This window comes from Melanotaenia boesemani, chromosome 19, assembly GCF_017639745.1.
Source record: "Melanotaenia boesemani isolate fMelBoe1 chromosome 19, fMelBoe1.pri, whole genome shotgun sequence".
In the NCBI taxonomy this organism is placed as follows: Eukaryota; Metazoa; Chordata; class Actinopteri; order Atheriniformes; family Melanotaeniidae; genus Melanotaenia; species Melanotaenia boesemani.
Window position 1 is genome coordinate 12,661,055 of NC_055700.1, and position 15,494 is coordinate 12,676,548.

A 15,494-nucleotide genomic window follows, 5' to 3' on the forward strand; every position below is an offset into this window, starting at 1 on the left:
TGGTGATGAAAGGACTTTTATTAGAAAGCTGATTTTTCTGTATTGCATTTAAAGAAATCAGGTACTCCTGGACTACACAACTTAAAACTGGTAATGGCAGATACCATGATGGGAATGAAAGGTAGATTTTTATGCAACATCAAAAGTGGCAACTTGCATTTCTGTCATATTTATTATTGATGCTCGAGTCAGAAGGCGCATAAACATTTTGACATTTTTCTTTTGAAACATAAAGCAGTATCAACACTGACATTTCCCCATCCCAGTAAGCCTGGTCCAAGCTTTGCTGATTGTGAAAAACATTATCATGATCATAGTTTACAGTTGCATGATAAGGTCCTTTTTTTTTACCATTAATATTGTAGTCCATCGTGAGGGTACCTATAAGCCCAGATTCAGGGCCAAGTTCGACCTATGCTGACCAGAGTCATGTCAACATAGGATGACTGTTCACAAAGCACCAAGGTATGAGTAAGTCCTTGTTGCAAAGACACACAGTTATAACCAGGAAGGCAGGAGTTAACATCACCATATTCCTCCACTCTGGAAAGCAAGCTAGCACAGACCAAAGCAAGCTGGAGAAAGGCAAAGCAAATAGCAAGAGCACGGCAAGTCATGTCACATCTCCCATAGTGCACTTTGGGTCTCATCCCTTTTCTGATTGTCAGCGCTCTGAGCACATGGCTTTAAAAGTTGCATTTCCTCCTTATTTGCCTAAGCCTTGGTCACTCTTGATGCATTTCTCTTTCCTTTCAGGTTAAAAGAATTTCTAAAGTGCTGGCATTTTGTTCAAGGACACACATATACATACAAACTTTTAGTGCATTTTTTTGAGTCTGCAAAAGGTTCAAATGCACACTCAACTGGGTAGTTATTTTATGTATTCCACTTTTCAACACTACCTTGCTGTCATTACTACAAGAGATTACACTTTATGCAAACATTCAATGAAAGGCCAGGGTGTATAATAAAAAATACAGCCCTGTTTACAGCAAGACTCCATAGTCTTTGCTTGTTAACAGTGACTACAATTATTTAGCATAAAATACATGGTGCATAAAGATCAGAGGTTTCGTTGGGTTAGAGTGAGCATCTGAACGGCATGCATTTTATGATACAAGTGTCATTTTGCATATAAATGTATTGTTTTCAGGATTAAACTTCAGCGGAACAAAAACTATAGAACCCATCAGTTTTAGAATCACGGGATGAACTGAGCATTATGCAAGGTTTTATAAAACCAGTAAGAATTTGTTTACAATAAAATGTTTGTGGAATTGGGTTCTTTACTAGAACCAGCCCCATTCTGTTTCTTATTTTCAGTGATCATCTGGTTGAATAAGTGTGCGGTAAATGAGACAGACAAAGAATAGAAATATGTAAAATGCACAACATTACTTTCTCACTTTTAGCCACCTCAAGTAGAGCTAATTCTCACAAAGGTTAGCCATAACATTCTCCAAGAATTTTTCAGTTTATAGTGCAAAATCATTCACTTTACCCTGCACAAGAAAAGAAAAAGAGGAAAAAACCCTACGAATCTCAATCTAATAAGTGGCATTCTTGCAGAAACAGTGACCCATATGAACAAGTAAAGTTTATATTTAATTAGAGAGATACAATCAAGTGGATGACAGGTTTGACTATAATCGATATCAGATTTGATATAAGTTTAATTGGAGCGCTATGAGTCTTATTTACTGTGCAAGGGAGCTAACAAGATATACGTTATTGTCAAAGAGCTGTCAAAAGAAATACAGGGACTCCAAATTTTCGAGTTCAGTTTAAAAAAAAAAGCTGGTGATCAACCTTACTTTCTTTGTCTAAGAATGACATAATGGAATATATGGGATTAAGTTAGCTAAGGTTCTTCCAGGACAATTTAACAATTTTAGTAATAAGTTTAATAAAAGGAAAAAATGAAAAAAAAAATCTTCCAGTGTCTAATCTGTGACTTTACAGTAGGGTCCTGGGTCCTGTTTGTCTCTGAAGAAACAATTATGGCACATGTCCACACCCACACATTCACAGTCTAAGGCACTGCTTCACACTCCTTTATCACTTTAGTGTAGTATATCAATGTTTTCCAGCCTTTACTGATAGCAATGAAGAATTTTCCAGTTTATAGAATATAATTTAGAAGCCAAAAACTTTTTATTTCAAATTATTAAATATAGAAATCAAACTTATTGATCAATTAAACAGTGGTGGACTCAGGTTTTTTTAAATAAACTTTTATATTAAAATAATTGTTACTTTGACAAAAGCAGAATAGATCATGAATTGAGATCCAATAGAGAAAAGAATATCTTTATTTTTTTTACAAAAGCAGCTGAATAAATTAAAACGATAATATATAATTTACTGGAGCTTGCCATTTCAACATTAGAGACATACAAGTGTTGGGTTAAAAAGATATGAATAAACAACATAGTAACAAATGGCAGCAGGCTACTTGAACATTGATCAGTTATGCACATATTAGTAAAATGGTCCCTGCTGTTTGTAATGTTGGAAGACTTCTCAGCATCACTTTAAAAATGTTTTAAGTTCAACCATCATCCAGCCTCACAGTCAGAATAATGTAATTTTTATGGTGCATTTCTGAAAGCTTGTAATTTATGCAAAACTATTTTTAAAAAAGAGATTCAATTAATTACTATATTAAATTAAGGCCTGGACCCTTTCCAAAGCAGTGCTACAGTTTACATTCATCCATCATCTCTGTCATGCTTGCAGAACCCTGGCTTATCTATGGCAGACCACATTTCTTCTAAGAGAAAACAAAACTGTAAACGTCATTATCATTACCTAGTGCAATCATAACCCTTTGTTTCTTGTGCAGGGCCATCTTAAAGCTTACCCTAAAGAACCAATGTAATAGGAGGACAGACAAGAGAATTATCCGGCCCAACCTTTGAAGTGGCACAGCACTGGAACATAAAAAAAACAGACTGAATATACCAGAGGGCAATCACAAAAAAGAATTTCCAAAATGTTGGTGGCCAAAAATGACTTTCAGTTAATTCACTAATGGTCTATTCTTGTTATCAAATGTGCTCTCATTACTGATCTAGACATACAAAAGCACAGCACAAGGTGAACATACAGCAGTGCATCTTTTACAATCAATGCATGAAACAGTAAAGTTAGGACTGCATCCTATACATGGTGACAAGCATGAAAACTGACATCAAAAAAGAAAATGAATTTAACAAAACATGCCCCCCCATCAAAGACCCGTCGCTTTGATCCAAGCCCACAAATGCCTGATTAAGAATGTAATCAGTGATGTGGTGGCAATTTGCAGTCTTTAGAGGTCTATTTAGTTAAACTCCTCAGTTTTCCCAACCCCTTTACCTTCTTGAGTGCAAATGCAGTTAGCCAGCATAACTTGCTCTTAAAAGTTTAATTCAATAATTTACCCACTCACCCACAAGAGAGAAAAAAAAAAAAACATGATGGAAGCAGGGCTGTGTAGTCTCAGTACATATCACACTGTCAGATCAAGGTAGAACAGTGTTTCTGTCATTTTTTTCCTCTAACACTCAGTGTAGTGCACTTCCTCTTTCTACTCCATATATTCATACTCCTCTGTTTGCGGTGACAGCACATTCTGTAGTTAAAAAAACAGAAATTTGATCTAATAATATGTCAAAGACAGTCAGTGCTGGGATACACCAAGGCCAGTTCCAACATTTGCTAGACTGAGGTCAGATCCCAGAGAGAAATGAAGAAAGTCCTTCTGCATTTTTATGGCATAGCTCCAGGCAGCTGTAGCTGTTATCCTATTTGGATGCAGGGTTGTGGCTTTGCTGTTTCAATATTTTTTTCTATTCACTGTTTGTATTAATGCATGCAAATTCGGACTTTAGTACACATTATTATTCATGGCTCTCTCTGAAAGATGACAGAATGATGCATTTTAAAAGATTTCTCAAAATTTAAAAATCACTGAAACTTATTATCATTTCTTTTTTATTTTTTGGACTGTGTATTGTCTGGATGCATTGGTATAGATACAGTATTAAAGCCTAGTATTACAGAATGGTAAATATCTGTGTGTGTGTCTTTATGGATGATGTGGAGTGTGGGGGGGGTTCTAGAGCAGACACAGGCACCACATTGACAGTCAAATCTGATATGTCACAGGCAGATACGCATGACAAAACAAATGCATGTGATAGATTTGTTTTTGGATTCTGGAGAAAAGTTTAGTATTCACAGGAAACCATTTCGTAATCTTGATCATATAAGTGATGTGCTAAGTTAACAGGAAAGAAGGTGGTTTTGTTATGAGAGCACATTAATTTTTTTTGTTTGTTTGTTTGTTTTGTCACACTGTCTATACTCACACATATTGAACACTAATGTGATGTGAAGTGGTTAAACATTGCAAACATCTTTCTTTATGGGAGCTGAATTCTGACATGGTTTTTGAGGTTGAATTGTTTTCAAATGCAGCTTTCCAAGAAAATGGAATCAATTTACAAACCATTACAACACACTCTATAAACTGCCCACAAAGCAGCTGTTGCATTTGTATTGCATTCAAATGATGAATCATTACAGCCATATGCTCTGCTCTCAGGCTTTTGTAATATAGCCACAGGAGCCCAAATACTGAGTAAATACTTGGTATAATAAGAAGGGGACGGATCGGAAAAGGTTGAATTTCTCAATGCGCTAATGCCATGCCTGTGTCTACTTTCAGCAGTGTTCCTCCTTTACTATTGGCAAGTATGCAAGTACACAAGCACACACGTGCGCATGCATGTGTGACAAACTCCTGTGTAAAAACATCTATGAGTGCAGCTTTTTGTGCTGATGAATTCCTGTTGAGGAAGCACAGAAGAGAAGAAATAGTGGTGGACAAGATGTTAGAGTTAGAGAGCAAGAAAAAGAAAAAGCGTGTTAAACAGATTTCACGATATGAGGGGCAGCCCCAAGGGACATTCACTGTCCGTTTGCCCTCAGACCTTGTTCAAAACTTTCCACCTTCTGCTCAGGTGGTGTGCTGCCAGCCTCTGTGACTGGGATCAAATTTGGCGCCCCCAGTGATCTATCTACACCCTCCAAGCCAGCTTCATCCTCATCTTCCTCCTGTTCCTCTTGGACAACTGCTTCACCTTCCCCCTCAGCCTCTGCTCTAGCTGCCCCAGACCCTGGGCTGCCTTCTGTGAGCGGTGGGTGAGTCCTGAGAGGGTCTTTGCGTTCTGGATACAACCTTTGCTCTAGGGTCTTGAAGTCAGGCTCGAAAGAGAGGGGTACTGCTGACTGAGGAGCACCCAGTGCCAGACCCAGACCTACAGCAGCACCCATGCCCATCCCTGCACGATATACTTCCATGCCATCAGGAAGCATGGACTTGATCTTGGGGAGCCATCTCTTGCGAACACGCCTTGCATTTGTGCACATGTCAGCAGCAATGACATTCATTTCACTCTCTTTGAAGTTAGGGTTGAAATTTTGACAGTAGACTGTATGAGAGAGAAAAAAACAAAACAAAAAAAAAAACAGAAAAAAATAATTGGCGGTAAACTGTGCAAAGTCTATGACATACATTAGGTTGTTTAGGTAATAAACTTACGTTTGACAGCATTGAGGACCCTGCTGTCCAGGGGTTTCCTACTGGGGTCACTTGTAGAAGAACGGATACCCGTCCCACAGCTATTGGCCAGAGTGTTCCTGCAGGAATACAGAGTAAACACCAGGGGGCAGGGTAAGCAACCAGCACATACAGTAGATAAACACACACAACTAACCACATCACACAACATGGCCACAGATGGAGCGTGAAAGTTAGTTTTATGAAAACAGCAGCAGGGCTGGAGTCACACACAGATCTACAGTCTAAGAGATTCACAAGCATGCAAACAGTTTAACACAAGTTACTTGTACTTGTCTTTACACTCACCTATCAAAGAACGTGGCTAAGAGACGGCGGAGTAAGACTTTGTGTTTGATACCAGCACACAGATGACAGTTCATGAGTTGGCCTCGTGTCATGAACACCTGGGTACCTGTGGTGCACGGACAGAGAAGAATTAACTAAAAAAAAAAAAAGGTTTATATCAGAAACAGCTTCTCATTTCTCCCCCAGTTCAACTTTTAAGGTTCTTTTAAAAATTGAAATCTTTAAAATGGGTTACTAAAGTTCTAGCATATAGACTTAGAATCAGAAATATGGGAGAGGACAAAAATAATAAAAAACAGCATGCTATTAAACTGGCATTCAATACTAACTCTCACGGTCAGACTGTGGGACTGAATTACAGATTTTCATTGTGCTTCATTCTGTTTTAAATTAAATCACATTATAAACTGATTGAATTTGGCCATGTGATACCTTTCTGAACTCTTGTCCTTTTTTATGATTGACGACAACTTGCATATGTCATTGTGTGCGTCTGTGCCTCACTGCAAATTACACTGGGAATTATTCAAACTCAGTAATTTAGCCTGGAAGATTTGTACTCAACAAATTCAACTTTGTGCCATGCTTCAATGTAGATATTATAACACCTCCATGCTAAGTGGCGTCTTTTCTATTAGAGAGTTTCTGTTCCGACTGCCAAGAGCAGTATATGGCAAAAAGTTCAGTTTTTGTCTCATCATACCTCAAGGAAAAAAAGAAAAAAGAAAAACCGCTTCCCCTCACACTCTCAGAACTACGTAAGGACCATTTGGCAAACTCCCGACAGGCAGTCATGTTTTTTACTCCAGACTGATTTCTGTCTAGTCACTCTTCCATAAAGACCTGATTGATGATAACTGCAGAGATGGTTGTCCTTCTATCACAGTCTTAAATCTCTGTGAAGAAACTGCAGCTTTGTTTCATTCCTTCCAACTGACCAACACATTGACTTGGATTAAACTCGCTTTGGCAATCTGAATGACTTAATGTACACTGACGGTTCTTGCTTAATGACCTTCTCCTGGCCTGTGTCAACATGCGTCAGATGGTGCCTTAGTGAACAGCCTTTCTATTAGGAATAAGAATTTAATAGTGCTGACATCTAAACATAATCTAACCAAAATGTATACTCAAATTACAGTGAGTAGAGAAAACCAGAAGTCCAGGAGTTAACCTCTGACAGCTGTCAGTCACTAGGACCTGGGTAAAATGTCCAATTAATATTCTCTTTTCCTAGCCTTACAAAAGTCAATAGTTTAAGTTAATTAAGACATTAAATATTTCTTTGTAAATTTAGATTCTAAATGATCAAAATCAAGTGTAGAGGTCTGAGTACTTTTCACACTACTTTTGGAAATTGTGTATAGTAAAATGTAGGCTACTAAATGCAAATGAGTGGATGTGTGTGTTTGTATGTGCCTGCCTACCAGCTACCAATTCCAACTTCTCCCCAGGGTCCCCCTCAGTGTAGAGCTTAGGGTGACAGCGGTAGCCTATCTGGCTTATGAGGCTTGCAGGCAGTGCCACCAGGTCTCTGCGGATCAGCACACAGTTGCGATTTTCGAAGGCCAAGGGCACTGCTCCCATCTCTGGCTTGTCTTGGACTAATAAAAGCAAAAAGGAGCAAAAGATTTTTGAATTAAACAAGCAGTTTTGTGAAGCAAAACAGCTATATAGATGTTAGAGTTTGGCTCAATCAGTTTGCAGAGGATGAGGATCAAAAGCAGTCGTACCCTCTTCCATACTAACCATCTGTTTATTCAAAACAAAACCTTTACAGTTTTGTTAGCAAAGCATTTTGGAGTAATCTGAGTGTTTTTTGTGTTTCATAAATGTTTTAGAACACTGCAGATGTATCTCAGATAAGTCATAGTGCTGAATCAGCAACTTGAGTTTTGGAGGGGGACTTATCCATAGCAGGGTGTTGGGTTCTTTCTCCCAAAATGATTTCCCCTAACCTCTAAGATGACATACGCACATGCACACACTAAAATGTGTGGATTAATCCTTGTGAATGTGTACACACTCATCACACACACACACAGGAAAGATGTGCATGGCTCTCAAATATCCAACAATGTCACCCTGCAGTGTTCTGACTGATTGCAGATAGAAGGGATTTCATAAATATCTGAAACTCTAGAGTTTTTACAAACCTGTGTGATGCCTTTGGGCTGCAGGATGCAAAGAGCAATCATGAGTGTGTAGGCACATGTCAGTTTGACACGATCAATCAGTACTGGGTCTATGTGCATCTCGTATGTGAATGCTAACACATTCACCTACACAGTAATTTAATGCATGCCTGCATGAGTAGGGAAATGTAAGCCAGTGTGAAATAAAAACAAAAACAAAACAAACAAAAGAAAACATTAAAGAAACATAGTATGAACTACCTGTTGTAGCTGTGATAAGTGTGCTGTTGGGCACCATCTACCCCAATCATAACTCCAAACGGCTATCTTTATACTAAGAAATCCCACACACACAGGAGGCACAACATCCTGCTTTTCTAAGATATGCAAGATACATGATTTGTGGAAGATTGAATAATGTATCTGGTCTGAAATGAATGTGCATTGGGTTTTTTTTGCACACACATAACACATTACACATCTGGAAAAACCCCAAATTTATTTTCTGCAAGTCATGCTGAGTCTAACGTTTAGATTGGTCTGACATCAAATGAATTTCCTACTTTTGAGCCAAGAGCTTTTTAGGAAACTAATGCACTTAGGCCAGAAATATAAACATGTCACACAAATTGTGATTGTGACTTTGAGTTAGTAAGTTTTTTCTTTATAAAGTTAAAATAAAAACAAATTAATGTATAAATATACTCACTCCCATAAGAGTTAACTGAACGTCCATAGATATGACTGTATGCCTCCTCAGTGATCCCATCATAGGGCTCCTCTTCAAACTCCTCATCCTCATTTTGGTAAGATGTGGGACTGTCGGTGGTTGGCAGGCTGGAGGCTCCAGGACTGGACCTTTCACCGCTTGTTCCTCCTCCAGCTCCGCCTCCTGCACCACCTCCACTGCTCACTTGAAGGTAAAAAGGAGGCATGCCAGGGATGGGGGTCCCTCTGGCTGTTGTGTAAAACAGTGAGCTGGCCCTCTCCAGTCGACTCCCCAGCTCTGAAGACGAAATCTTGCTTTGCGTTGAAGGTACTGTAAGGGGTGTTGGATCACCCCCCTCTAGTTTAATCTTGCGTTGTGGCATTAGTAGGGATGTAGACCAGCCCGGAGTTCCCAACAGGGCGGCTACTGCCAGGCCATTACCATTATTAGAAGGACTCTGTGGCTCAGATCCCGTTTCTTCTAAGGACCCTGCGGTTTGTGAGTCACAGTGAGGTGAATTTGCTTTGAACATTAGGTCCATGCCTTTTTCAACTATATGCTGAATCTGGAGGTAGCCAGCTGTGTACATGACCACCAGCTGTTCACTAGCTGCCATTGTTAGCTTCCCTGTATAGCAGAAGGTGAGGATCTGCTCAAAGCAAGCAGGTGTGACTGAGGAAGGCAACTCAAACTGGGTCTTGGTGGAGCTGCTGAAGAGGTCACGAAAGTAGAGACTGCTGGCAGCCAAAACAGCCCGGTGGGCTTTGAAAGCCTGACCTGATTGAGAAAGAGAAGTTGAATATATTGATAAAAAAGCCTCCTGCACTGATTTGAGTTTTGTATGTCATACAGCATTTTCAAATTTCCTGATAACTAACCTTTTACCAAAATGGATACATCACAGTAGTGTCCCTGCAGGCGCTGCTCGTTGAGGGAGCCCAGAACTGTGGCTCCAAAGTTTGGGATCTCCACATGGAGCAGCTGGGACATGTTGACCGCAGAAGGAGAAAACGATGGGCTTTCAGATTATTATTGCAGTCTCTGCCACCGAGAGAGGCATCTGTAAATATAAAACAAACAGGAAAAAAAAATAAAAAAATAAAAAATGTATGGAGGACAAACTGGAGAAGAAAAAAAAAGTAACAAATACAAAATGTGCAAGAGAAGAAAAAATACGCTGGGGAAAGGTAGACAGGCGAGAAGCGGCAACTGGGGGGAAGAAGCAAAGAGTAAGACTGAAAACAGAGTTTGGATCAAGTGAGAAAATGAATACAGTTGAGGGAGAAGTGAGAGGAGTGTGAAAGAAAGACGGATATGTGAAGATAGTGGGTGAGAGATTGAGGCAGGATAGAGGAAGGAGGAGTGAAGTCACTACACAGTAAAAAAAAAACACACCGTGCCTACTGTATGCATTTGAAATGTTGTGAAATACCTTCAGGCTATGCTGTTTAACAAGACTTAGATTCCAAGAACGTTCCAAGAATCATGCCACTTTTTGCATGTATTGCGTACACAACACTTACAGACTTTGATGGCCTGCAACTCAGCCTTGACAATAACTTTTCTCAGCAACAAAACACACTGAATACAAACAGTTTTTCATGTCAGAGTTCAGAGATTCTCCTCAGTTTTGCTGACACTACACCTTTGTCAGCATTTGTCCTCTAAGTTCTTGCTAGAAAATACTCCAAAGAAAAATACAGTTTTATATTAACTTTGATAGTTCCTTGAACTCCTCTCCAGTACATTCTCCAGGAAAACTACACCTTCATTCCTTCCTTGAACCTTGTATCATTGTCTTTGTCTCCCCACCAACCCCCACACACATACATATACACGCTAGTTTCATTATTGAGCAATGCTGCAGAACAGTTTCCAGGAATACAAACTGAAAAAAAAGGAAAATGTCACCGCCTCTCTTTCAAATACACACACACACACACACACTCCTTCTTTCTCCCTCCCACTTCATGCACTCCATACAGAGACGCATGCACTCTGGTTTACTTACATAAAAGTGTGCATGTATAAATCCACACACACGCAGACACACACCCACATGCAGAGTAGGCTGGATAGGGAAACTACTGTGTACTCTGGCACCCAAACACTCACCTGGAGAAACCAGCACATAACTTTCCCCTACTAACATGCACACAAATGCACAAAAAGAGCGCTCACTGTTAGCCCAGACAGTTCTGACCTGTGTAAGACAGTCTTCTGGTTAAAGTACACCACGGAGCCTTAACACACACAAACACACAAGCGGCAGTCTAGAGTAGGACAGAAGAGGAGTAGTTACAGATGGAAGGAGAGCACTCTGATGTTCTCCGTCTGGCCGGTTCTTTCTTACACTTAAAGTGTCATTCCCATGGATGGTTCTCTCTGCTGTCTGACTGAGTTTTCTCTTCCTGTCTATCTCTATATCCTCCAAAACCCCATTCTCTTTTCTAGCACCGTCTCAAAGCCTCCCTCTGCCTCCTTGTCATTATCTCTCTCTGCTTCTCTCCCTTCTCTCTATTCTCCAAGGGCTGAATTCAACAAGTGCCGCTGTACAGAAGGAGAAAGAGAATGGAGGGGGGGTAAGAGCAGAGCAGAGCGAATCAATGATGAAAGGAGTGGGAGGCTCAGTATGTGCATGTGTCTGCGCGCGTGTGTCTGATCAATGCAGTATCTATACGTCGCAGGGAGTGGGAGGGAGAGAAAAACACAGGCTACAGTTACAGACTGAGACAGAGACTGGGCAGAGCTAGAGACTGAGGGAGGGAGGGGAGAGTTGAGACAGCGAGAAAGTCATTTGAGGACAATACGAGCAGAGAAAGACAATTAGGTTGAAGCAACTTCTGCCACATGCCCCTGGACACAGATGTCTATATGATCTAAAAGAAAGACAGGGAGAATGACTCAGAGAAAAAAGAAATGAAAAGAGCCTGCAGAGGTCATAGCTACTTGTAATTAATTAGACACCAAATAGTGAAACTTCTAAAATGCCTGTTTGACGCAAGCCTGGAGAGAATGCGTCACCCGATGGTAAAGCAAAGCTTCACTCAACCAAAAGCTTTAATGCTCACGATGTAGAACTGAAAAAGTTCTCAGAAAGGCATTTCCCACTTTTAAAGACAACTGTTAAAGAAAGAGTATTTACTTTTGAGCAAGTGTTGTGTATGTTCTCTGAATCATGCCAGGACATCTCTGCCAAACACCTACACATAACCAGAGAGAAGTCTCCATGCAAGGCTATTTTGCAAAGGAATTCATAAATTAAATGATTAATGCACGCCTCCGCTTTGGTAGCTCAGCTTATTCAGGTGACATTTCAGTGTTTTCTGCAGTTACGTTTTTAGCCAATGCATGAGAAGAATTGGCTAAATGTTACTAGATGCGGATGAAGGAGGACTGTAGCCAGATGTCGCAGCCTGTGACAGAACAACAACTACAAGAAATACAACTGTGACCGAAGAGGATACGTTACACAAAGAATTGCGTGGGAGGATATGAATGTAAAAATGCTGCGATAGATGAGTAAGATAATATTTTTTTACTGTATGTGTGAAGACATAAATGCACACACAAATGTTGTGTAAGCTTTGCAGGTCAAAATAAGAACCAGAAAACCAGAATGAAGATGGCACTTCTACTGAGGTGCTGCAGAGATGAGAGTAATATTTTTTAAAAAAATGACCTTCGAAATCTCATTCCATCTTTTCACACTAGAATATGCAATCTGTTAAAAAATATAAAGCTGATGCGAAGCATTTTTTATATCTGAGCGCAACGTCAGAAAGTATTAAGACACTTTGCGTTTCATTCTTTGCCAAAGAAACCTCAAGTGGAGAAAGTTTTGCTAAACTGGGCAAACTTTTACTATACAGTCACAGCGGAAATATGAAAGGGAGGATATCACAAAGCGTTGAGTACAGTGAGTCAGACTTTGGTTTAGAGAGCTTTGCCCCAGCAGTGTGATATCTGCACGGCACATATAGGCACACATGAGTGAGCACACACAAAAAAAGCTCAGTCAAACGGCGGAGAAACAAATCCGCAAACACACTAATGCAAACAGACATACACTCACTCGCCTGTTCTCACACACACACACACACACACACACACACACAACACAGTCAGGTAATCTCCCTGTGCACACTCAGCAATACACATTCTATTTGTCTGTCTGTCCCTCTGGGAACCTGCCAGACTGCCTTTCCGTCGGTCCGTCCATCGGTTATTGTGACTATTGTGTCGTTACATTGCCTCTTGCCCACTCCCCCTCCCTTTTCTTTCTCTATCCTTCCAACCCTGCATACCACGTACCCACTGTCTCTCTGCCAATTAATGCACACAGGGCTGCATTGCAGTGAGGTTGGCGCGTGCCACGGCAGCAAGCACAGTACAGAGTCTACAGACATGCATGTACGTGCCAGCCAGGCAGAGTGAGAGAGAAGTGGAAGAGGAGGGGTGGGGAAGCGAGGGAAAAGAGGAAGAGGAGGGGGAGAGATAGAGCAAAGCAAAGTGAACGGAGAATATGTTGAGTCAGGCAGACAGGATGGTGGTGTGCCACATTGTACATACACAGAGACACATAGCTTTATATTCATATAAATGTATGCGCCACTAAATATAAAACAGACACATGTAGATAACCAGACAAAGCGAAAAGGAATCCACACAAATATAAACGTGCACATATACACACAGAAAACCTCCAAATGCAAATTCCAACCTACTGCCGCCTGCATTAAATATAGACTTTGCACGTCCCTGATAAAAAATATAAGGCATGAACTCCCTCAACTTGTTGGACAAACAAGTGATTATAAGTGTGTGAGTGTGAGTGTGCGCCTCTCTGCAACTTGTGTCCCTGTTTCTCAGCGAGTGTTTGCATTTCCATGTCAAAGTTTCTCGCATACCAAGGCGTGTTTTTACAATCATCATTATATACCCGGCTGTGACTTTTGGCACTCTGTGTCAGAGATGTGTGTACAGACATAGTGAGTTTAGATTATAAAATGTTGTAATTACTGGTGTCGGTTCTCTTAAATATGTCTGCCATATAACGCGTGGTTTTATTAAGTATAGCATCAAGTCTGGGCTTATTTGAATAATATGAAGAAATGAGAGAATTCGCCAGATGGCAAACACACACATTCACACATAGTCACAGATTTTAATTAATTGTTATACTGTAGCTGCCTACCAAATGACAATAGGGTGATATTCAAATATGAAGCCATAAAAGTCAGATGCAAGTTTCGTTCAGGCGTTCACTATTTGTGACTTTTTGGAATTGTTTTAGTAAGTTCCGTCTTACAGTAAAGTTGGTGTCACAGGATGCTGATAAAAAAATTAATAAAAAAAATAAACATAACCTTAAAGATAACATAACCTTATGTCTTAAAAGGGCAGAGAAAAATAAAACATCTATTAAAATCTTATATAAAGAGCAACAATCTACAAAAAAAAAAACCATTTGAAATTTTTAGGTGAGCTGAAGAGAAGCACATTCTTTCTCTCTTGCTTATGTTGCCTCTATACAATCTCAATATGAACCGTCCCCTCGTTATAAATATTCAGATCCTGCAGTTGTTCTCATGTCTAAAGTGTACCAGACAACAGATTCTATCCACGTTGAGACGGCAACGCTCCCTGGCAACAGTTCTACCAATCGGGAACGAGCGGGTGTCTGCCTGAGTCTGTCTGAGTAGCATTATGGGATGTCGGGAGAAAGAGAGAGAGAGAGAGAGCGAGAGAGAGAGAGAGAGAGAGAGAGAGAGAGAGAGAGAGAGGCTGCTTATCACTGTTTTTAATGCAACATCACTCTCCTTGTACAGGCCCTGCTGAAGTTGTCTGCACATCGTCAGGATCAAAATCATCTTTTCTTAAAAAAAGAAAAAAAATCTCTGTGATTCATGCAGTTATGTAACAAGGAGACAACTATGAAATGGTTTGTTGTGGGCTGAATATTGTCTCCTATCTCTCCACTTGTATTCGCTCAATATGTACCAATTATGGGCACCAATAATCGAGACCTAACTTCTGTCTGTTGAGGGGGGAAAAAAAGTGTCTGACTTTCAGCTTTAACCTGTGGAAAAAACATGTCTGAATCAAAACCAAACGACAATAAAACTATAAACTCACATTGAAAGTTACATACTAGGGCAGCTAAAGTGTTTACCATCACAAAATGTCCCATTTTCTTAAATATATTCTTCTCATTTCATCCTGAATTATGGTAACTTGGATGCTTGTCTCACTTCCACATACATCTTGCCCCTTGGCATTAGAATGTAACCAACCACATAATACTCAGCACTTATATGCAATATGTTGGTTAACAGTATGAAAGAGTGCCTCTTTAGCCAAACCATTATCCTTTCCTGAACCTAACCAAGTAGTTTTTGTGCCTTAACTTAATCAGTTTTGGTGTCAACACCTAACCAAAAAACAAATGAGGAAATACAAAAACATTAATGTAATTTGAAGGACTCACAAAAGAAACTGAAAGCAGACATCCAAACTACCTTTAAGATCATGTTTAAAACTTTACTTTTTGAGACTTGGACAACCCTTAGCCACGCCTTTAGTTATGATGCTATAAGCTTAGATTGCTGGGGGACATTCATGTATACATGTATAGCATTACTACTGTCATTAACTTGTGTGTTTCTTTTTCTTTCTCAGCAGACATTCCTGGCTTAGTTATGATGCCGTTGGCCCCTCTGTTTGGTCCTCT

General features: G+C 40.0%; 1 protein-coding gene across 5 annotated transcripts in view; it reads right to left on the reverse strand.

Moving 5' to 3' along the window:
* The window catches only part of LOC121629995 (nucleus accumbens-associated protein 2), a 31,586-nt gene continuing 16,092 nt past the window's right edge, over positions 1 to 15,494 (reverse strand). Inside the window, exons 1-7 of one of the 5 annotated variants that reach the window (XM_041970001.1) lie at positions 11,115 to 11,268; positions 9,640 to 9,821; positions 8,762 to 9,538; positions 7,345 to 7,521; positions 5,918 to 6,023; positions 5,591 to 5,688; positions 1 to 5,480 (exon numbers count right to left, since the gene is read on the reverse strand). In XM_041970001.1, coding sequence (XP_041825935.1) covers positions 4,957 to 5,480; positions 5,591 to 5,688; positions 5,918 to 6,023; positions 7,345 to 7,521; positions 8,762 to 9,538; positions 9,640 to 9,751 — 1,794 coding nt within the window. In that variant the 5' untranslated portion in view covers positions 9,752 to 9,821; positions 11,115 to 11,268 and the 3' untranslated portion in view covers positions 1 to 4,956. Of the gene's footprint in view, positions 5,481 to 5,590; positions 5,689 to 5,917; positions 6,024 to 7,344; positions 7,522 to 8,761; positions 9,539 to 9,639; positions 9,822 to 10,193; positions 10,463 to 10,964; positions 10,980 to 11,063; positions 11,269 to 15,494 lie in introns of those variants that run through there. The other 4 variants (XM_041969999.1, XM_041970003.1, XM_041970002.1 and 1 more) reach the window with 4 other exon arrangements.